The sequence below is a fragment of the Carettochelys insculpta genome, chromosome 15 (genome assembly GCF_033958435.1).
Source record: "Carettochelys insculpta isolate YL-2023 chromosome 15, ASM3395843v1, whole genome shotgun sequence".
Classification (NCBI taxonomy): domain Eukaryota; kingdom Metazoa; phylum Chordata; order Testudines; family Carettochelyidae; genus Carettochelys; species Carettochelys insculpta.
In genome coordinates this window covers 15,213,067-15,236,476 of record NC_134151.1, presented here as the reverse complement: position 1 = coordinate 15,236,476, position 23,410 = coordinate 15,213,067, and the positions used below count along the sequence as shown (strand labels likewise).

Here is a 23,410-nt window from a genome sequence, read left to right as displayed (position 1 = left end):
GCGAGGAGGAAGAATGCAAGTGTGTGTCAGTGCTGGGCTCCTCTCAGGCCTTAAAGGCAAGTGGATTTCAAAAATTTGGGGGAAGAGGCAAAAAAAAGTGGTCACAACGAAAAAAACAAAAGAAGAAAGAAAACAAAAAAAAAAAAACTCCACCCATTTTCTTGTGCTTCCCCTTTAATTTTTTCAGGATGCTTAAAGCTACTGCTGGAGGTGAATGAAAGAATGAACGAAGTATAAACATGATTTCCAAAATAAACACCTAGTTGGAAAGCCAATGCCTGGTTAGCAATTAAGCATCTCATTTAAAGCTGATGTCTTGAGAGCTAGGGATTCTGTCTTGCATTTCATATCACTCATCAGACAGTGCGATATCCTGCAAAGTCACACATTGTACCATCTTATCTAATTTTCCTGCTAATTACCATAATGCTAAAGTAAATAGTCTAATCTGTTGTGTGTGGTTGATTCCTTTCAGGTTGCTTTGGGCTTCTTCCAAGTGGGCTTTGTCTCAGTGTATCTCTCGGATTCCTTACTCAGCGGATTTGTCACAGGTGCCTCCTTTACTATCTTAACGTCCCAAGCAAAGTATCTCCTGGGCCTGAACATCCCACGCAGCAATGGCATTGGTTCCCTCGTAACCACTTGGGTAAACATCTTCAAAAACATCCACAAGACCAACATCTGTGACCTCATCACCAGCTTCTTGTGTCTTCTTGTGCTTATCCCAACCAAAGAGCTGAACGAGCACTTTAAATCCAGGCTTAAGGCTCCCGTACCCATGGAACTGTTTGTGATTGTGGCAGCTACACTGGCATCTCACTTTGGGAAACTAAAGGAGAATTATGGCTCCAGTGTTGCTGGACATATTCCTACTGGGTTCCTGCCACCCCGTCCACCCAAATGGGATCTGATTCCTAGTGTGGCAATGGATGCAGTTGCCATAGCCATTATTGGCTTTGCTATCACCGTGTCCCTCTCAGAGATGTTCGCCAAGAAGCATGGTTACATAGTTAAGGCCAATCAGGAAATGTATGCCATTGGCTTTTGCAACATTATTCCCTCTTTCTTCCATTGCTTCACAACAAGTGCAGCTCTTGCCAAGACTCTTCTCAAAGAGTCAACGGGCTGCAGAACTCAGATCTCCGGCGTGGTGACTGCTTTTGTCATCCTATTAGTTCTACTTTTGATTGCACCGCTCTTCTACTCCCTTCAGAAATGTGTCCTCGGCGTCATCACCATTGTGAACCTCAGAGGAGCCCTGCGGAAGTTCAGGGATTTGCCCAAAATGTGGCATGTGAGCAAAGTGGACACAGTGATCTGGTTTGTCACAATGGCTGCTTCGGCACTGGTGAGTACTGAAATTGGCCTGCTGATTGGAGTCTGCTTCTCAATGCTGTGCGTCATTCTGAGGACTCAGAGACCAGAGGCACTGTTGCTTGGCCAGGTGGCAGAGACTGAAATGTATGAATCTCTGTCTGCCTGCAAGAACCTGAGGACTAAGCCAGGCATCATGGTTTTCCGTTTTGAAGCTCCTCTCTACTACATCAACAAAGAATTCTTTAAATCCACCCTGTATAAGCGGACTGGAATCAACCCCGCCTGGGTGAAGGCAGCCAAGAAAAAAGCAGCAAAGCAAATGCTTAAAGAGCAAACAGTGGATTCTGGGGGCTTCCAGGCAGACGTCACACTACAGCTTGTTAATGAGCCATTGGCATATCATACCATAGTGATTGACTGCTGTGCAATTCAGTTCTTGGACACAGCAGGGATTCACACGCTTAAAGAGATCTGCAAGGATTATGGGGAAATAGGCATCCAGGTGCTGCTGGCCCAGTGCAATGCCTCTGTGAGGAGTTCCGTGCACCGTGGAGAGTACTTCAAAAAGGAAGACCAGAATGTCATCTTCCACAGTGTGCACCAGGCAGTGGATTTTGCATGGCGTGCGCATATGCAAATTAGGAGCTCAGTTGCTAAAGAATAAAGAGTAGTGCTGGGATGGCAACACATATTTGTATGATCAGGGGAAAAAATTGTGGATGTATACATCATGTTCACTTGCGCATGTACATGCCTCAAAATGCAGGGGCATCGTTTGCAATGATTTGATTTTGCTCTACTGGATATGGTAATTGGGTAGTTAGCCCTGAATACAGGCATCCTCAGTGGGATCATGATTAACTTTTTAAACCAATGTTTTATATGTTCCTTTTGTGTGTTCCCTGTTGGGTTCGCTGTATCTTAGTATTTAGCTCACGTTTAAATCTGCACCCTTGAGGCCCTTATTACAGCCACCATCTTTCTGGACTGGACTTCCCTTAACAGCTGTCAGTACTTCCCTTTTTCTCCTCAATTGCAGGACTAAGCACACCAGCTCCCTATCACTCAGGCCATGTGCTGGCCAAGGAGCGAGCGAGTGGAAACTGATACTCAGCTCTCTTGGGTTGTTCTCTGACATGACAATGGAGAGAGCTTTCTCCTGGGTGAGGGGCTGGTGCTGGCTTTCACGAAGCTGCAGTTTCACTCTGAGAACAGGGAGGTGACAAGTAGATGACTTGTGCGTGTTACATATGCCGCAAGTCAGGCACTGAAAACTGCAGGAGTGATTTGCAATCAAGGCAATGAGTCTCAGGGCCCAGATCTGCAGATATGGGCTCACTCTTGTGCTGAAAACAGCAGTTGAGATGTTCGTGTTCAGGCTGGAGCTCAGGCTTTTGGTGTGTCCCTCTCAGAGATGTTCTTGCCATGGGTGTCAGAGCCCAGCTCCAGCCTGAGTTTTTACATGGCTATTTTTAGGGCTCTGGCTGAGGCTCTGAGACTTGCCACTGTTTTAGTTTGAGTGCAGGCTAAAGGTGTGAGTCTGAAGTTGAATCTTTGTCCTTAATGGAAAAGTATTAAAGTTTAACCCACTGTCACATTCTACTGCTGTTATCAGAGAGATCTGCAGAGCAGGTACTCTGTAGGATCCTATGCCTTTGATTACACATCTGAGAGCACAGAGTTTGTCTTTTCAGAAATACAACTTGATGCTGTTTGAATTTGCGTGGGTTGGGTATATACTATACAAGCAGTTCAGAATGAAACGATAGAAACCGCTTCTGACCAAAGATGCCTTGCAGCCTACTTTATGGACTTACCTCCTCCTTATCTAGTGGAAGAGGATTAGAGCAATGGTTTTCTTATTTACACACGTGCCTATAAAATTTTGTCAGGAAATTCTGTCTTTTTATGTGGTGTTCATTTGGACAACGTTGGCAAACTGTTATTTAAAGATTTTTTGCAGTGCAGTACCAAGGATGGGTTGCAGATGGAAACCTATAAGGCAGGCTCATGACTGTATTTAATTGTTTGTTTGTATTCAATCATTTGCCTAGCAGTTATGAGCAATGACATGCTATAGAGAGAATCCTATAGTCATGAGAATTAGACATGGAAGGACATCTATTATGTCCAGTGAAAGATTGTTCCCTGCAGCTAATATTGTATTACATGCCGAGGGAGTCATATCTGTCAGAAATTTAAAAGCTGGGTAAGATAATATCTTGTATTGAACCAACTTCTATTGGTGAGTGACAAGCCACAGTAAGCTCTTCTTTACGTTGCCTCTCTAATGTCCTTGGGCCAATGTTACAAAAATATTGCAAGTAGGAATGGAGGTGTTTTAAATTATCTATCCCATCTCTAACTTTGCAAATGTCAAGGAAACTTAATGTGCTGCTCAGAAGAAACTAGGAAATTGTCCCATTCACACTTCTAAGATAACTGTAACAGGGAAGGGGTGATTAAAATGATGTGGAAACTGGTAACAGGTTTTAAGCAGAGTTCGATTTACATACAATATAACCAACTCTAGATATTCCAAAACCAAGAGTCACTCCATGGGGGAAAAGTCATGACATTATTTTAAAAACTGGGAGAATAAATGCAAATACATTTTGTATCATATTGTAATTTCAGTTTTTTCTCTGTAGCCCTGAGGGATTGAGACTTCTTTTTAATATGAAAGAGAAATGAACGTGTTGCAATCTCTTGACTGTAAGAGCAAGGGCTTTAAGAAAATATCAACTACCACAAGATTTGTAATAATTCAGAATCTCGAAATCTTCTGCAGTAGCATACAAGCATTTAAAATCCTAGAATCCTAGGGATGGAAGGGACCTTAGGAGGTCATCGAGTCCAGTGCCCTGCCTAAAGCAGGATCAACCCCAACTAAATCATCCCAGCCAGGACTTTGTCAAGATGGGCCTTAAAAGCCTCTAGGGACTGAGATTCCACCACCTCTCTAGGTAACCCATTCCAGTGTTTCACCACCCAACTAGTGAAATAGGTTTTTTTTCCCTAATATCCAGTCTACACCTTCCCCTTCGCCTCTCCTCGTAGGTCATGTGCTCCAGCCCCCTAATCATTTTCATTGCCCTCTGCTGGACCTTCTCCAATGCATCCACATCATTGAGGATCCCTTCCGTGATTTTTCCAGGGGCTGAGGTAAGGCTGGCTGGTCTATAGTTCCCTGCATTGTCCTTCTTTCCTTTTTTAAAGATGGGAACTATATTTGCCTTTTTCCAGTCATCCAGGACCTCCCTCACTCTCCATGAGTGGCCAAAGGCTCTGCAGTGTCATTTGCCAGTTCCCTCAGTACCCCTGGATGCATTAAATCTGGACCCATGGGTTTGTATGTGTCTAGCTTTTCAAAATAGCTTTTAACCTATTTTTTCCCCACCAAGGGCTGCCCACCTCCTTCCCCTAGTGCATTGTCTACTGCAGTGGTATGGAAGCTCGCCTTGTCCCTAAAGACTCAGACAAAAAAGCATTGAATGTTTCAGCTTTTCCTCCATCATCTGTCACAAGATTATCTCCCTCATCCAGTAATGGCTCCATACCTTCCCTGATCACCCTGCTATTGTTATCATGCCTATAGAAACCTTCATGTTACTTGCTAGCTGCAGTTCCAATTGTGCGTTGTCCTTGATTACTCTCCTGCATTCTTAAGCAATATATTTATACTCCTCCTTAGTCATCTGTCCAAGGTGTGATGGGATGTGGATTTTTCAGGTTCCTGAGTTAAGGGCTTTAGAACTATTTAAAGTCTTTTAGAATTATTTTTTCAAAGAAATTACTTGATCGACGAGAATGTAAAATATGATAGGTACATTCAGGAATACATTGTTAGAATTATTGTTCAAGGAAAGGAGTACAAAAATGCATTCCAAAATAAACTACACTAAACAAGTTCTTTTTTTCTGAGGGGATTTAAGGATAATGCAATTTATGATCCTCTCCATAAAGTTTACAATGTTGCACAGCTTTGAAAGAGGGAAATGCAGCCAAAATCCATCTGTTCCAAAGGCATAAGCTTGTGGCTGGTTAGAAAAAAAAAATTTCAGTTGACTACATCGTACTGTGCCACCGGAGCTTCCATGGCCTTGCTGTCCTCTTGGCAGTTTTCCATGTAGCTCCAGGAAAAAAAAAAACAAAAACAAAAACAAACTTAAACTTCCTTAACAGTGTCAAGCATCAGTTTCGCAACAGGAAACAGTAGGTCTTCTCTGAACATCAGTAGGAAATGTTAAGCCTCTGGAGTGCTTAGAAACCTAATCTTGCTTCTGTAATTCACAACATTTGGGTTAATATAATGAAAAAACAATTTTATCATTTGCACAGTGACAATTCCTTGAAGACTGGAGGCTGACCAGAACTTTGTGTAAAAACCTGTATATTCCAGCAGGAGGCTCTGCATGCTCACTTAGGAAGGAAAACTCAGTACTTACTGTATTGGGAAATGCAGTGGTTCAACACTAGAGGAACAACTGAACATGAAAGGCAATGAAAGGAATAAGCCCAATATCAGCTAACAGAGAGGCATCATTGATTTGTTTTCAATGTTACTGTTCACACGATTGTAAAGTGTGACCAGAGCATTGATTTTCCCCTTGCATCTCCAAAGTCAAACCAATGATAAACTGTTTAGTCTTGCATTGCTGTTCTAATCAGTGTTTATTTCAGACCAGATCAAGGTCAGAGAAACATAGTCCTTTGATATATTTTCACTTCTAGTCAATGTGGGTTTCCCACAAAATTGCAGAACATTCCTTCAAAGTTGTTGCATATTTGCTTTCAAAGGGAACCATTAAAACACTTGGGAAATACAGTTTAGACCTGTAGAGCAACGAAGGGTCCTGTGGCACCTTATAGACTAACAGAAAAGTTTAGAGCATGAGCTTTCGTGAGTTAACTCACTTCTTCAGATGCTGGTCCTGGAAATCTGCAAGGCCAGGTACAAATAGGCCAGAGTTTAGACCTGCTAACACAGTGTGATTTAAGATACATCTTCAACTAATTGCACATTAAAATACATGTTATGTGGATACAATAAGTGCAATTCTCCTACATGAACAGTGTTTTTCCACCTCTTATACACAAATAACCTCAGAGTCCAAACAAAACAAAACAAGCTAAGTAGAAGAACCCCCTTGAGAACAATTCTGAATACTGTATCTATCTCTCCCACCAGCTTAGTGTCATCCACAAATTTGCTGAGGGTGCAAACCATCCCAGGTCATTAATAAAGATGTTGAATAGTACTGGCCCTAGAACCCAGCCTTGGGGTGCTCCACTTGAAACCAACAACACATAGAGCCATTGATCACTACCTTTTGGGCCTGACTGTCTAGCCAGCTTTCTATCCATCTTACAGTCCATATATCCAATCCATACACCCTTAACTTATGGGCAATTTCCAGGATGTTTACTATACTTGCCACATTCTCAATGAGGAAGAAGCAATCTATGTGTGTATGTTGGACTTTTAGTACTTTAGTTACACATAAAGAGGAAATCATTTGTGTCAGCAAGTGGGAAAACATCCTCCGCATGAAGCAGTAATACTAAATAATACCTCCAAAACTCAGGCCAGGTCCTCATTTGGTATGACTCAGCCTAGCTCAATTCATTTGAACAGAGGAGGGCTGAGCAACAGCAGCTGAGAATTTAGTCCTCTGATACCAGAAATCCTTATTCCAGCAATCATCAATGTGTGAATGTTGGACTTTGAGACCATTTACACTTCCAGTTTAATGACTTGGCATTATGGGAATTAATATTCATGTAGTCTCAGTTTAGCCAAGCCAAAAGACTTAATGTCTGTTTTTAGTTAGAGCTGCTATTGATAAGTTTTAATTGCTCCCAGTCTAGGTATCGCACTAATAAATCCATTAGTTTGTGTTTTGAAACTCAAACAGTTTTCACTATACTTCTGAATAAAAAAGCTGACAAATGTACTGCTGTGAGTTACATGGGACTAATTTTAATCCTGGATTGATGACCATATTGTTAATCATGGTCCTGTGCTTTGTAATGACCCTTGCTGGAATAATTTCCTGGTAAATCACTGCATCCCCATGCATTTTTTTCTAATTCATTGCAAGATGTGGGCCTTCAGTCATGCTTGTTTTTTTCCCAATGAAACACGGGAAGCAAATGCCAAAATGGCTGAAGAGGAGACACATGATTTCTGGAAATATTGTTGCTGCCTGTGAACTTTTACCCATTGTCACTGCTAAATCTTTTGATACTGTGATCCAAAGATGCTGGATGAAGAGATTAAAAGAAATCAATCTGACAGCTGAAGAAAAGGAGGATATTATTGGGCAGATGTGAGGGAGTTCAAATCTCTAGACATGCCATTCGTTATTCATAATTTTTCCCTATGGTAGATCAGAGACATGCGCTAAACCCTCACACAGCATAAGGGTTTGAGAATGTCCCCCAGAAAGGTCAAATCAGAAGTGCCTTTATTATGGTGTCAGTTATGAGATTGGTTTCTCCATGGATGTCTACGTCTATGCCTTATTCCCCAGTCAAGGCAGGAACAAGGCAAGGTCCTGAGTAGTTTTCTGATTAATGCTGCTGTGCAGGTCATAGTGCCTCATTACATATGTGCTATGTAGAGTGGGGTTTCTTGCTTTCAGGCTTATTTATTTGTGTGTATTCCTGTACCCTCAGCTCCACCAGCCTAGACTGCTGGGTGTGCATTCCTCCTGTGCTCTGTCGGGTTGCCGCAACTAGTGGAAAGTTATACTCCAAGCTGGTAAAGGGTCCAGACGTGCCTCCATATTTACTTGTTGCTGCCGTCTGAGTTACTAAGAAACCATTCAGAACCCCACACATGATGGTGAGTCAAAGATGCTTAATCAGGACATCACAGGTGGCAACTTACCTCTAAGAGCATTTGGAACCCAAAGACCATGAGTCAATAAAAGTCCCTTTTTGCCTTTCACTCATGCTGAACTCTGGCTGCCTTGGACCCTAGATCTCCATTGTTTTTAGTGCTAGAAAAAGACCATAGAAATCTAGAGCAAGAAAAAGTCCATTAAGCTCTAAAGAGCCCTCTCAAACAATGTAGAGTTGTTCCTTTCAGTGAATTTCCTTGATCTTCTTTCCTCTCTGCTTTTGGAGAGGCAATGAAATAGTGACTAAAATAAGGTCTACCCTAAAACATTAAGTAGACCCAGCTGCATTGCTCAGAATTTTAAAAAACCCGCCTTCTAAAGTGACATGGTTACATTTATCTAATCCCCCATGTAGACAGCACTAACTACCACCTTTACTACAGTGGGAGAATCTGCACTTAAAAAGTTTTACTGGCATATCTATGTGAGGTATCATGAGGAGAGAGAGTTATTTTCTTTTACTGATCTTGTTATGCCACAAAAAGCCCTAATGTAGACCTAGATATTCTGGTGCAAAGCACTTTTTGTCATTATAATTCATAGCTGATTTTGTTTTGCTGAATCTTAATGCTATACTCGTATAAGCGCTTTTATAATGATATACTTGTGTCCACACTAGTTGAATTTTGCCACCTCAACTATATTGGCATAGTTAAAGCAGGAAAACTTGCGTAGACGAGATGTTATGCATGTGTTTTACTTTATACATTGTGTGCAGTCTTCTGTTCTAATCAAATCCAGTGTGAGCTGGAAACTTATGTTTGTACTCACTTTTACTTTTGATGCCATTCAGTAATAGAAAACTGAGCCTGGAGTCAGGTACAGTAACAGCTCTTTAATACAAATATACACTGTTTAATGACTTAGTGGTTAGTACCTTTGCAGTTCACATTCCACAAACAACGTCAGACAGATGATTGCTTTTCTAAACTGGGGGGTATATAAAATGCTGGCTCATTTAAGAGACTTAAGTAGATTATGGCCAAAATTATCATAAGGTTTTTTAATTGCTAAGGTTGCAGTGGTGAATAAAGTCTGGGAGACTGTCAAAGGCAGCGAAAACATCCTGGTGGAGACTGAGAGGCTTACCAGTTTCTTGGTTCATGGGATTCATTTTTGGCATTTTGTATCACACAACAAATCAAAAGCCACATTTTCCTAAGTGGAAATGACAAGTTTGATCACAATCCTTTTCAAATTTAAGTAAACAGAACCTCTAGTAGCTAAACATTTCATATTGGGAACTAGATCTCTGCACTTTGCCAAAATGTTTTGTCATGAGGTTTTGAACAGTACTGTACTACTAACCAAGTAACTTATTTTGTACCATGAACTCTTTGCACAATGGATGTGTTGATACTAATCTAATGATCTACAACATTTACCAGAAATCAAGGTTAGAAGAGTTTAGATAGGTAATCAGGCAAAGCCATTAAGTGATCTAATGTTGTTACATTTTTGCACATGTAACTTGTTAACATAAACTATGTGCATCAAAAGTGAGACAAGACCTGGTATTTGTACATTGTATTTTCCATCAAAAACTGTACAAATGTTTCTGTAAGGTGGGTTGCATTTTGTCAGTCTTTGTATTCTGCTTTAATATTGAAAAAAATGTTTCAGTGTTTGTTTTTGTAAATTGCTCTTTGCTATCTTCAGCTGTTAAACCATACTGGTAATATTTTTAATGCTAATGTGCCTTATAAAAGAATGGCTGTGGCGAAACCGTCAGCACAACAATCATATCAGATTTTACTAAACTCTTTTGTTCATACTTATAAAGAAGATGTTTATATATTTTTTTCCTGTCTTTATATTTAGCTCTTTTCTTCTGGGTCTGAAGCCAGTACCGCTACAAATATTAAGAATCGTATCAGGTTTCAATAAAATCATTTGTTCACATTTATAAAGAGGATGTTTATATTTTTTCTATTCTTCATATTCAAGCTCTTTTCTTCTCTGTATTAAGCCAGTACCACTACAAACATTACATGAACCAATGAACCCTCATTCTTTAAACACCCAAACACCATTGTCAGTGATGACATGTACAGTTAATTTCTTCCTAAATCAGATGAAAATTTAGTAACAAAGTAACACTTTCGTAATCAGATTGTGATACCACCTATATTTAATTTTATGTACAGTAAACCCTCAAAATATGCAGCTTCAGGTTGTGCATAACTCGCTTTAATGCAAGTTAAGCACAACTTCAAGCTGCTCCGTGGCCCCTTCCACCAGCTGTGCAGCTGTCAGCCTAACAGCTGCACAGCTAGAAGAAAGCAAGGGGAAGGCTTTTAGCTTGCTTAGCTGTCTGCATCTGCAAGCAGCTACGCACATTAAAAGCCTGTTCCCCCCAGTGGTGCGGCTTTCAGGATGATAGCCATGCCACTGGAGGAAGGCAGAGAGAAGCAGCCAAGAAACTGACTAGCTCTTGTGGGCTGGTCAGTTTCCCGGTTCCACAAGAGGAGGGGAGCTCAGAATCAAGCGGCAGCCTGGTTCCCTCTCCCCCGTGACTTGTATGAAAATTTGAGTTAAGCTGGGGTTGCAAGAATGCAACCCTGCCATAACTTGAGGGTTTACTGTATATTTGTGTACACATTGTTCTATATGAACGTGAATCGCGCAGTCTGCTAGAAAATGCTGCTTGAAGGTGTCTGGCTAATGCCTCGTGGGACCTGAGACCAGCTCTATGTTGCTATGCCACTGTGTCTCCCCTCAGCAGATATTGTTCGAAAAAAGAGGCTCTTTCAAAATACCCAGCAGAGTGTCTACACACACACAAAGCGTTCTTTCGAATTTAAATCAAAAGAATGTGGCGCTCCCTTTGAAAGTGCTCTTCCACTCCCATTTCAGGAAAAGCACCTTTTTTTCGAAAACTTTTGTCAAAAGCAAATGTGTGCAGATGTTCCCCAGGCCCTTTTCTTCAAAAGCGCAGTTCTCTTGGCACCTGATTTTTCAATCCATGGCCTGCTCTTTTGAAAGAGCAGGGGCTGTGCAGACACTCTCGTTTGAAAGAGCAGATCAATCTTTTGATCTGCTTTTGTGTGTGTGGACGCACTCCTTTCAAAATAAGTTCCTCTGGAAGATATTTTCCAGAAGGACTTATTTCAAAAGATTGCTGTAGTGTAGACATAGCCATTTTGTGATTGGTTTGTGATGTGTACAAATTACTCCTGGTTAGCAGGCTCAAATCCCCAAACTGGATCATAATTCAGTGCAAGAGGTTAGTTGTCTTAAGGTGGGTGAGGTGACTCAGGTGACAAGTGGACAGGATTCCTCATTCAATTTGGTCTGCTGGTTGGATCATTAGCTTCCCTTTTACAGGGCCAAGTACTGATGGGGAGTATGAAGTGAACACTGATCCAAGCTCCCCAGATGAGTGGGTGGAACAACGTTATCCAAATTTCTGAATACACATGTATATTCACTCACAGTCCAGGGCTGGTGGTGCCTAATCCAAGTCCTCTGAACACTCCTTTTGAAGGTGCCCTTGAGACTGGAGTACCTGCATCACTGGATTCTACCCTGCCATTTTTAAACAGTCTCTGTACCTGTGTTTACCTGTCCCCCATAGGTGCCTTGCTGCTTCTTCTGTAAAGGTCCACCTGGTAGCCATCTTGGCCTTCCATCTTGAGGAGGGTGGGCACTCTGTGGTTGTGCACCCCGTGGTGGGGCATTTCCTCAAGGGCACAGACCAACTTCACCTGGCAGTTTGCCGCTTGTCCCAGCCTGGGACCTTAACCTGATGCTCTGGATGCTTATGGATGCCACTTAGAACCTGTGGCCCCTTGTTCTCTCCTCTACCTCTCCTGGAAAATGGCCTTCCTGGACAAGTGGGCAGTTGACCAAGGAGGAGTATAAATATATGGCTGGAGAATCTGGGGCAGTAATTAGGAAAGCGAAAGCACAAATGGAACTGCAGCTGACAAGGGATGTGAAGCGTAACAAAGGTTTCTACAGGCATGTTAACAATAAAAGGGTTATCAGGGAAGGTGTGGGGCCATTACTGGATGAGGAAGGTAATCTAGTGACAGATGGCATAAGAAAAACTGTAGTACTCAATGCTTTTCTTGCCTTGGTCTTCACGGACAAGGACAGCTCCCACGCTATGGTGCTAGACAATGTAGTATGGGAATGTGGAGGGCAGCCCTTGGTGGGGAAGGAACAAGTTAAGAGCCACTTATTAAAACTAAATGTACACAAATCCATGGATCTGGATTTAATGCACCTAGGGGTACTGAGAGAATTGACAGACGACATTGCTGAGCTTTTGGCCATTAACTTTGAAGACTTGGAGATTGTGAGAGATCCCAGATGATGGGAAAAAGGCAAACATAGTGCCCATCTTTTTAAAAAAAAGGAAAGGACAATCCAGGGAACTATAGACCAGTCAGCCTTACCTCAGACCCTGGGAAAATAATGGAGGGAATCCTCAAGGAATCCATTTTGGAGCACTTGGAAGAGGGGAAAGTGATCAAAAGTAGCCCACATGGATTCACCAAGGGCAAGTTATGCCTGACCAATCTGATTAGTTTCTAAGATGAGGTAACAGGTTCTGTGGATGTGGGGAACTCAGTGGATGTGATATACCTTGACTTCAGCAAAGCTTTAGATACAGTCTCCCACAACATTCTTGCCCATAAGTTAAGGAAGTATGGATTGGATACATGGACTGTGAAGTGGATAGAAAGCTGGCTTGATGGTTGGGCCCAACAGGTAGTGGTCAGTGTCTCAATATCTGAATGGCGGTCAGGTTCAAGTGGCGTGCCCCAAGTCTTGGTTCTGGGGCCAGAGTTGTTCAACATCTTTATTAATGACCTGGATGAGGGATTGGATTGCACCCTCAGCTAGTTTGTGGATGACATCAAGCTAAGGGGTAGCTATGTTGGAGGGTAGAGATAGGATCCAGAGTGACCTGGATAAATTGGAGGATTGGGCCAAAAGAAATCTGATGTGGTTCAACAAGGAGAAGTGTAGAGTCCTGCACTTGAGACAGAAGAATCCCAAGCACTGTTATAGGTTGGTGACCAACTGGCTAAGCAGTTGTATAGCGGAAAGGGATTAGGGATTATGGTGGATGAAAGGCTGGATATGAGTAAACAATGTATCCTTGTAGCCAAGAAGGTTAATGGAATATTGGGGTACATTAGGAGGAGCATTTTGAGCAGATTGAGAGAAGTTATTGTTCCCCTCTATTCAGCACTGGTGAGGCCGCATCTGAAGTATTGTGTCCAGTTTTGGGCCACCCAGTATAGAAAGGATGTGGATGTGCTACAGCAGGTTCAGTGGAGGGCAATGAAAATGATTAAGGGTCTGGAGCACATGATTTATGAGGAGAGACTGAGTGATTTGGGCTTGTTTAGTTTGTAGAAAAGAAGACTGAGGGGTGACTTAATAGCAGCCTTCAACTTCCTGAAGGGGAGCTCTAACGAGGATAGAGAGAAACTGTTCGCAGTTGTGACAGAAGGCAGAACAAGGAGCAATGGTCTGAAGTTACAGAAGGAGAGGAGTAGGTTGGATATTGGGAAAAACTACTTCACCAGGAGGGTGATGAAGCACTGGAATGCCTTGCCTAGAGAGATGGTGGAATCTCCATCTGTAGGAGTTTTAAGTCCTGGCTTGACAGAGTCCTGGCTGGGATGACTTAGTGCGGGTTGATCCTGGTGGAAGCAGGGGGCTGGACTAGATGACCTCCTGAGGTCCCTTCCAGCCCTAGGATTCTGTGGTTCTATCACCTCTGCCAGAAGGGCATCTGAGCTCCAGGCCCCTCAAGTCAGAGCCCCCTTACATGGTATTCCATGAGGACAAGGTTCAGCTCCACTGCTGAAAGAGGTTTCTGGGTATCATGTTTGTCCTTTTTCCGGTTTCATCACAGCGCATCTTGTCTTGTCTATGGCTGTGCTATGACCTTGCTAAAATCTCCCTGCCACCTGTGACGGCGCACCCTGTGTGAGCTCAGTCCTCTTCGACCACCTTCCTGGTGTACGTGCCTCTCCAAGAAGTCTGTCAGGCTTCAGTGTAGTCCTCTGTTCATAACTTCACATCTCACTCTGCCATTGCACAGCACTCTGAACAAGACACTGCCTTCAAGGTTGCTGTACTTGAGTCAGCTACACATTGACTCTGGCCCCTCCTCTTGGCTTTAGTTTGGGGATTGCCTCTGCAAGAGGGTAGATGGCTGCGGCACTCAGAAGATCAAACCACTGCAATGCATCATTAAAGACCTACAATCCATCCTTAACCAGGATGCCACATTTCAGAAGGCCCTAGGCAACAGGCCTGTTGTTTCCTACAGACAACCCCCTGACTTTATGAGGATTCTCACTAGCAACCACAGGCTATACCACAATAATACCAGTCCTGGAACTTTTCCTTGCAACAAGCCCTTTTGCCAGCTGTGTCCACATATCTATTCTGGAGATACCATCACTGGACCTAACCAGGTTATTCACAGAATCAGACACATTCTCATGTTCCTCTACTAACAACATATATGCCATCATGTTCCAACAATACCAGCATTTCAGTGGAGTGGGCCATTCTGTTAACGATCTGAGAGTCTGTGTTTTACTGAAAAAGAACTTTGAGAATCAGCTGCAAAGAGAGAGTGCCGAGCTCTCTGTTATATTCAAATTCGACACATTAGCAGGTGGTTTGAACAGGGTCACCAGTTACCTGCGTCATTATACGGACTCTTTTACATACTTTGTTTTATCTGACTCTTGACTTCGCCCTGCTCCTACCACCCCTCTGCTCTCCTGATTTGCCTGCCTGGATAACAGTTTTTCTGATTTGTCAACCTTGATAACTATTTTTGGTTCTCTGTGCCTTAAATATTGAGTCTGTTCTGGTATGGCTATGGTCTGAAGAAGTGGGTCTATCCCACGAAAGCTTGCCACCTAATAAGTTGTTTTGTTAGTCTTTAAAGTGCTACTGGACTGCTTCTTTGTTTTGATAGTATACAGATTAATACAGCTATCTCTCTGTTACTACTTAACTACAGAACGATTGTTATTGATTATAAGTAATGAGTGTCAAGCTCAAAGCTGGTTACCTCAGAAATAAAGTACAATCACAATGTGAGTTCTATTAACTAGACAGGATTTGAATTAAGCAGTGCTCCATCTTGCAGATTGTTTAGTTCCCAAATATACAGGGCACTTTTTCTGCTTGGCACCACCTCCGCAGGTCAGTCTTTTTTCCTGCGGATGTGGGGGAGTGAGGCCAGGTGGTGATGTCACTTCTCCTTTATAGTTTCTCCCAGGAGCCTTTGCTATAAGTGAGGCATCGGCTATGTCTGTGATGTCCAACTTGCTAGCCAATTCATGTGGCTCTTTGGCCAGTTGAGGATGGCCAGTTGGATTAAACAATAAAAAACTCCAAAATTGTTGCATTTAAATTTTTTTAAAATCAAAAACAAAATTTTTCAGAGAATAAAACAATAGTTTGGCTCTTTCTGAATTCTAAAGCCCCTTTCCATTAATTTGCCACATCTGGCGGATGGAGACTTCTACCAGTTCCTGGAATAGCTTTAATATTATGCACGGAGTAAGGGGCATCAGCGTGAGCCTGAAGATCTGCACAAGGGCAGATAGTTGATTCTGATACATTGATTCTAGCTACGCTGATGGCATAGCTAGAACCGAGTATCTGGGACTGAATTTGTTCCCTAGTGTAGACCAGGCCTCACTCTGCCTTGATCTTTTGTTCTGCGGTCCTCAGGCTGGTCACCAGAGGGCATAAGCGTGCTACACCATCTGTGATCTGTCATGTGGAACTTGCTAGAAATGATGCTTTCCCCTGCGCGAGTGCAGTAAAAAATTAATTCATTCATTTCTTGAACTAAATTTTCAAATAGTTTATTTCTTTTTAATATTGTGGGAGGAAATAAAGGATTACTGATTTGGTAGGGGCATTTTGGTTTAGTAGAGTAAGACCATTTCATGTATTGAAGACACCATTACTTAGTGGGTTTAAAGAACTGAAAAATGGGCACATTTTCCACCAGCCAGTGGATTTAAAAAAAAAAAAAAAGGAAATCCTTGGTTCTGGCACGTTGAAATTTAGGGTGGGAGTCTGTTAAGGAGTGAAATTTATGCTGGGGATAAACATGCAAAGAATTTTGCAAACTCAATGTAACTTTTCTGAGTTTAGAGCCCAGAGGCAGATTAGAAACATCACTGCTTCTTTATTAAGACACTACAGTCAGCTACAAGAGCAGGGGAGCTGGAATCTTCTGCAACCAGCAGACATTTCAGCCAAGTTTACTTGCTGGGTACAGACAGATACAACAGTCAATCAATAAAACACAAGACAAAGGCATGACAGCCTCAGACCAAGCTGTCATTGGCTAATCAGGACATTGTTCCTTAGCAGTCTCAGAGATCTTATTAGCCCCTTTGTTTGCTGATTTATATGTGTACAGATTTTTCTTCGCAAGGAGCTCAGAGGCAGCAATGGAGTTCAGAGGCTCAGAGCAATCTTCATAGGGAGCTTCCGAGGCAGTGAGCAAGTTTCAGAGGGATCCTCAGAGGAAGCAAGGAAGTTTTTCCAGCTGTAACGTAGCTTCAGAAGCAGCTTCACGGGGAGATTCATGGGGAGATTCGGAGTCAGTGAGGGGGATTCAGAGTTAGCGAGAGAGTTTCTGAGGGAGCTTGAGAGTATGTAAGGGAGAGTCAATGACAGTGAGGGGCTTCAAAGGCAGTGAGTGAGTTTCTGAGGGAGCTTCAGAGGCCAAGAGGGAGATTCAGAGGTAAAGATAACACTTGAGAGGAGCTTCAGTGGCAGCAAGAGAGCATCAGAGGCAGTGAGTGTGCTTTAGAGTCAGGGAGGAAACTTCAGAGGAAGTCGGAGAGCTTTGGTGGCAGTGATGGTGAGTCACAGGCATGGAGCGAGCTTCAGAGGCAGTGAGGGAGCTTTAGAGGTAGCCACTGATCTCCAGAGTGAGCTTCAGCTAATGGAGAAAGCTTCAGAGGGAGGTTCAGATGCAAGGAGGGAGCTCAAAAGGCAGCTGGGCCACTTCATAGGCAGTGAGGAGGGCGCTTCGGCTGGAGCTTGAGAGGCAGCGAGAGAGATACAAAGGGAGCTTCTGAGTCCATTCTTCATATGCAGCGAGGGAGCTTCGGATGGACCATGGGATGTTCAGAAGGATCTTCAGTTGTAGAGAAGGAGCTTAAGAGGAAGCAAGGGATCTTCTGAGCGGTATTCCTTGGCAGTTATGGAGATTCAGAGAGCGTGAGGGAACTTCAGAGGCAGCATCTGTGCTAGTGAGGGAGTTTCAGAGTCTGCGAGGGCTCTTCATATGCAGCAAGGGAGCTCCACAGGGAACTTCAGTTGCAGAGCGGGAGCTTAAGGTGAAGCAAGGGATCTTCTGAGTGAGCTTCAGAGGCAGTGAGGGAGCTTCAGAGGGACCCTCAATCTGTATGTACAAGAGATGTACAACCGTGCCTTGAGGTGGCCGAAGGTGCATTCAGCCTGCATCCTGGAGTGGTTCTGGCACTTGCTGAATTGTTCCCTGCTGGAGTGCAGCTGTCTGGTATGCACCTTCATTAGCCACAGCATGAGGGGGGTAGGCCACATCCCCCATAAAGCAGAATGGTATCTGCATGTTCCCAACCACCAGCTCACAGTTGGAGCGAATGTGTCTGCCTCCAGTTTCTGGCACAGGCTGGAATTGCAAAACACATGGGCATTGTGCACTCCACCCTACCATCAAAGGTGAAGGTCTGTGAACTGCCCATGGAGGGCGACCAGTGCCTGCAGCACCAGGGAGAGGTAGCCCTTCCTGTTGATGAACTTGGCTGTGAGATGCTCCATGGTGTGGATTGGGATGTGGGTCCCATTGATGGCTCTGACACAATTTGGGAAGTCCAGGGTAGCGAATCTGGCCATGACCTGGTCAAGGTCTCCCAGATGGATGAACCTCCACATCAAGATTGAATTGATGGCCCTCGTGACCTGCAGAGGGAGGCGACTGAACACACACAACAGAGACTAAGGGAGGTAGTACTTGGGCCTTTGAAGGATCTCATCCCCTTTCCATCTGCTCCTCCCAAAGCTCTCCAGCAGTGTTCCTCCCCCCTGCTCCCAGGAGGCCGCCCACCAGCAGCAGGAATGTGAGGTTTGGATGGCAAGATCTCCCAGAGATGGGGCTTCCCCCACCCCAGCTCCAACCCTCACATCCCCCAATCCCGCTTCCTGAGAGTCCCCCTTTTGCGGGCCACCCCTCACACCACATGCAGGGACTGCAACCCATGGGTGTGTTAACTCGATGAGGAGGGTCCTGACGGTGGACTTCCCCATGCCAAACTGGTTGCCCACAGACTGGTAGCTGCCAGGGGTGATGAGCTTCCAGAGGGCAATTGTGACCTGTTTCTCCACAGGAATGGTGGGTCGTAGCTGGGTGCTCTGTCTCCAGAGGGCGAAGGTGAGACATGCCCAGAGCTCTAAGAAGGTGGCCTTCTGCATGCAGAAGTTTTGGAGCCACTGCTGGTTGTCCCACCACTCCATGACCAGCTGGTCCCACCAGTCCGAACTGGTGTGGTGCCTCCAGATACACCTGTGCCTCATGGGGGGCGGTTGCAAGTGTGCAGCTCCTGCAACCAAGGTGATAGTCCTGAAGATGATCTCGGGGTTGACCTCACCGAGGAACAGGAAGGCAGCTGCCAGAAAGTTCAGCACAAGCTGCAGCATGTCCATGTGGGGCCATCACAATTCCAGGGGCAGCTCCGGCTGCATGGCATCCAGGGATCAGCTGACACTGTGGGGGCTTTTGCTGTCCATTGCAGAGGTAGGCAAGCCCATAGCAGGGGCAGGGAACGGCTCTCTGGAGGGGTTCCATCAAGCACATGTCTCTGCAGGGCTCTGGCTCTCGGAAGGCACTGGTGACTTGCAAACCTGTCTGACATGGTTCTGGGTGGCTGTTATGCTGAGACAACACCCATGCTATCTGGCCACTCTCTGTAGGGGGGACCAGATTGCTCTTTTGATGTGCCTTGGTGTCTGGACGTGATCTGTCAACAGGAGGCTTGTCACAAGATATCTTCCGACACAAATTTCTGTCAACAAAACCGTGCAGTGTAGACAGCCTAACAGAGTGATCAGGGAGGGTATGGGGCCTTTACTGGATGAGGGAGGTAACTTAGTGATAGATGGCATGGGGAAAGCTGGAGTACTGACTGCCTTTTTGCCTTTGTATTCACAAACAAGGTCAGCTCCCAGACTATTGCAGTAGGCAGTGCAGAATGGGAAGGAAGTGGGCTTATTTAGCTTGCAGAAGAGAAGAGTGAGGGGTAATTTAACAGCAGCCTTCAATTTCCTGAAGGGGGGCTCTAAGGAAGATGAAGAGAAACTGTTCTCAGTAGTGAGGGGTGGCAGAACAAGCAGCATGGTCTCAAGTTAAACAGAGGGAGGTGAAGGTTTTATAATAGGAAAAACGATTTCACCATGAGGGTGGTGAAGCACTGGATTGGGTTACCTAGAGAGGTGTTGGAATCACCATCCCTACAGGTTTTTAAGTCCCAGCTTGACAAAGTCCTGGCTGGGATGATTTAGTTAAGGTTGATCCTGCTTTAGGCCAGGGGCTGGACCTGATGACCTCCGGAGGTCCTTTGCAGCCCTAGGATTCTATGATCTTTCAGATCTGTCTTTCCATTACTCATCTTCCCAGTAAAGCCTTGTCTGTTTCAATGCATCTGTCACACGGATCACATGTGTTGAACTTTCAGAGCTGCACTCAGGGTGTTAATCATATGGTCCTTGTTAATGGGAGGTTTGCCAGTATCACTTGCTAATACAGGTACCCTGCTGTTGCCAATGCTGGTTACTATATATAGGTTTAGATCATAAGTTATCTGAAACATTTCTCATTTTAATTACTAAATTAAAATCACTTTGAGACTTGAACTGATCTTGCCACAAGTTTGGAATGAATCTGGGACTACCCATACCTCTCACAGGTTTAATGTTGGTAAAGCATATTGAGATGCCCTCATGAAGTCTAGTATCCAACTGCAAAGTTGTTCACTGAAATGTTTCTGTACAGCATTAAAAGTCTCAGGAGCAGGAATTTCTGAACTTCCTCTTTCCTAAAAAATAATAGAATTTTACCCATCTTGGTTTAACATACTTGCCTTTGTAACTTTTCCTTAGAGAGAAGCAAGGTGAGTAAGGTAATATCTTTTATTGGACCAAACCCCATTTGCTAGGAAAGACAAGCTTTTGAGTTAAACAAAGCTAGTCTTCTCACCTGGGAAATGGGCTTGCAGCTTCACAACAAAATGCAAGGTGCAACAGAATGTTTAGTATAAGTAAGTAGGACACGTAGTAAAAAAAAAACATGACAAAATGAGAGGACTAGAGGGTAACAAAGTCTTTTAATAATCCATACATTTAGTCTCTGTTCAGGTCATGATTTTGGGTGTTTAGCAGAGTAATGAATTTAAGCTCTCAGTCTCATATTTTGAAAGCATGTTTGTTTCCTCTGAGGAGGAGGACTGATCAGTTGCTGTATATCTGATCTCGCTCACTTGTGACAGGCTGCTTTTTCTTTCACAGTTTTCCTGTGTGAGTTCATTCAGGGGGAAAGTGATTGGTTTTGTTACTGGGGCACTTAATGCACTGGGCCACATGTTGTCACAGGCATGTGTAAGATCCATGATCCCAAAAGGTGTCTTATTGTGGTTGTTGATCTCTGTATCAGTGAAGATAAGACTGCATATTATGCATCAGTTTTGTCCGGGCCTGATGTTGCTTTTGAGTTGGTCTATGAGCTGGTGTCCTGATCTACATCTGCCTGTAACTGGTCCTTGGCATTTGTCATTCGAGATATAGATGGCAGCCTTGTTCCAGTATTCAGATTGTTCCTTCTGCTCTGAGAAATCAATCTAAATTCACAAGAAGAGTTTAGTAAAGATCGGCTAGAAAAGTAGATAGAAGAGAGCAATGGGCAGGTTTGACATCTACTTCTTTGGTGTTCTTCCATAAATTGTGGCAATAATAGTATCGACATTTAAGAGGGGGGTAGTTCAGTGGTTTGGGCCTTGACCTGTTAAGCCCAGGATCATGAGTTTAATCCCTGAGGAGGCTGTTTAGGGGTCTGGGGCAAATAGGTTAATTTAAAAAAAGAAAAATAAATCTGTGAGAGATGATGCTTGGTCCTGCCAAGAGGGCAGGAAACTGGACTCAATGACCACCCAAGGTCCCTTGCAGCTCTATGGGATGTGTATCTCCATTTACTGGGGGGGAGGGATAGCTCAGTGGTTTGAGCATTGGCTTGCTAAACTCAGCATTGTGAGCTCAGTCCTTGAGGGGGCCATTTAGGGATCTGGGGCAAAGAGATTTAAAAAAGAATGCTGTGAATATCCCAGGCAGAAAGAGGGGTGGTTGTTTTGTTTAGGACCTCATTCCCTGAGATGATGAGTTATATAACTCAATAAAATATATTGAACTCATTTTAGGATTTTGCAGGAAGTAAATTAATAATGTAATATTGCTTAAATAAAGCAGAAGAGGTGTTGTGGGCCTGTGCCAGGGAGAAGAAGGGATGGGAACCAAATAATAAATATCAGCTTCATGGGTTCAGGAACATATTGTATAGTGTGGGTGCTGAGATCCACTGAATCTAATTGTGTTCCCCATATATGATAGAAAGCACTTCAAGCCAGGGTATGTGGCAATGCCCTTAGTTCCAGCACCTATGAGAAGCTGAAGGCCAGTGTATCTGGAGGTTTTGCAGGTATAGACATTACTACAGCCAGGTGAGGGATCTGCTAAGCAGATCTCTAATGAGCCCCAGGAACCCTTTTTCTTCTGGCTAAGCTGGTGCTAAGTTTCTCAGCTGCCCCCCTCCCCCACTCCACTTCTTGTCCCCTTGTCTAAGTAAAGCACAGGACTCTGAAGCAGACTGAGGCTGGTCTCTGTGGGAAGCATTACCCTCAGGGTTAGCTTGGAGCTGCAATCAAGCCAGATGCAGAGTGTCATCCACGGGAAGTGTATGGAAAGAGCCGTGTGCGGGGCAGGCTCTGCCTACATTACTTCTTGGTTTGGGGCAAGGAGTGGGGATTCAGGATAGAGTGAGGGGTGCAGTCTAAAGGAGGGGGTGAGGGAGGGAGTTTGGGGTGGGGAAAGGGGTAAAGGCACTGGGAGGGGTGCTCAAGAAGGGAGCCCTGGGGGTGCAGGATTTACCTGGGCACCCCTCCTCTGGCAGTGGCTCCTAGGTGAGAAGGGTTGGGGATCTCCATGTGCTGCTGCTTGCTGGCACTGCCCCAGCAGCTTCCCACTGCCCACAGGGTGTGCTCCAGGTGGGAGCAGCACACAGAGACCCTTCCTCAGAGGCCGCAGGGATGTGCTGGAAGATGCTCAGAGCAGGCAGCCAGAAGTTGCTCTAGTCCTGCGGCACTGCTGGTGGTGGTGGTGGCAGGATCCCTGAGCCCTTTTACATCATCTGGGGTGCAGACAGGCCAGAAGCCACACTGTGGGGAGCATAATGGTGCCACAGGGATGGCCAAGAGACAGTCCTGGTCCCAAAATTTTTCTGTCATGAGGCCCTAAGCCAGAAATATTCCTGGTGCCCAGACACCATGAGCCCACATAACTCACCACCCATGACCTCAGACGTGAACAGACTTGACACTTGATTGGACTACGCCTGGGACCCAACCAATTACTGATATTGCTTACTTTGAACTGTAACTGTTACACCTCTGTACCTCACGTGTTTGCAACCTTTCCCTTTCTTGCCGGCTCTTTCCCTTAACCATGTATTTGAGTGGTTATTGGATCTCTAACTTCTCATGCACCTACAGGGGTAGCCTCTAAGCTGCAGTACACTTGGCGTGCTACTGGAATCTTAAGGGTTCAGTGCTGAAGTACCAATAATTAGATGACTGTCACACTATTCCCATGAAATGGGGAATTTACAACTAATTGTAGCAGTCTGATCTGTATTTTAGTTTAATTACTTATCTTAACACCTAGAAGAACAGTGTTAAGCAATTGTTTAGATAGTAAGCTCCATGGGGGGAGGGACTGTTTGTTTTTGTTTTCAAAGGCTTTAAGCAGAAGCATACCATACCCCAGCCTTATGTAATTAAAATAATCCTAATAATTAAGATGACTATTATATTTTTGTTCATTTCTACTCAGTGAGACAAAGGACATGGTAACTTTATAATAAGCGTAGG

The 23,410-nt window shown here is 44.1% G+C and overlaps 1 protein-coding gene across 2 annotated transcripts in view; it reads left to right on the top strand.

Annotated features, from left to right (window-relative positions):
* LOC142021238 (sulfate transporter-like) overlaps window positions 1-10,118 on the top strand; it is a 30,007-nt gene extending 19,889 nt beyond the window's left edge. For both annotated transcript variants that reach the window (XM_075009818.1, XM_075009817.1), the window contains one exon: window positions 476-10,118. In XM_075009818.1, coding sequence (XP_074865919.1) covers window positions 476-1,981 — 1,506 coding nt within the window. In that variant the 3' untranslated portion in view covers window positions 1,982-10,118. The remainder of the gene's footprint in view (window positions 1-475) is intronic.
* Window positions 10,119-23,410: the final 13,292 nt, after the last annotated feature.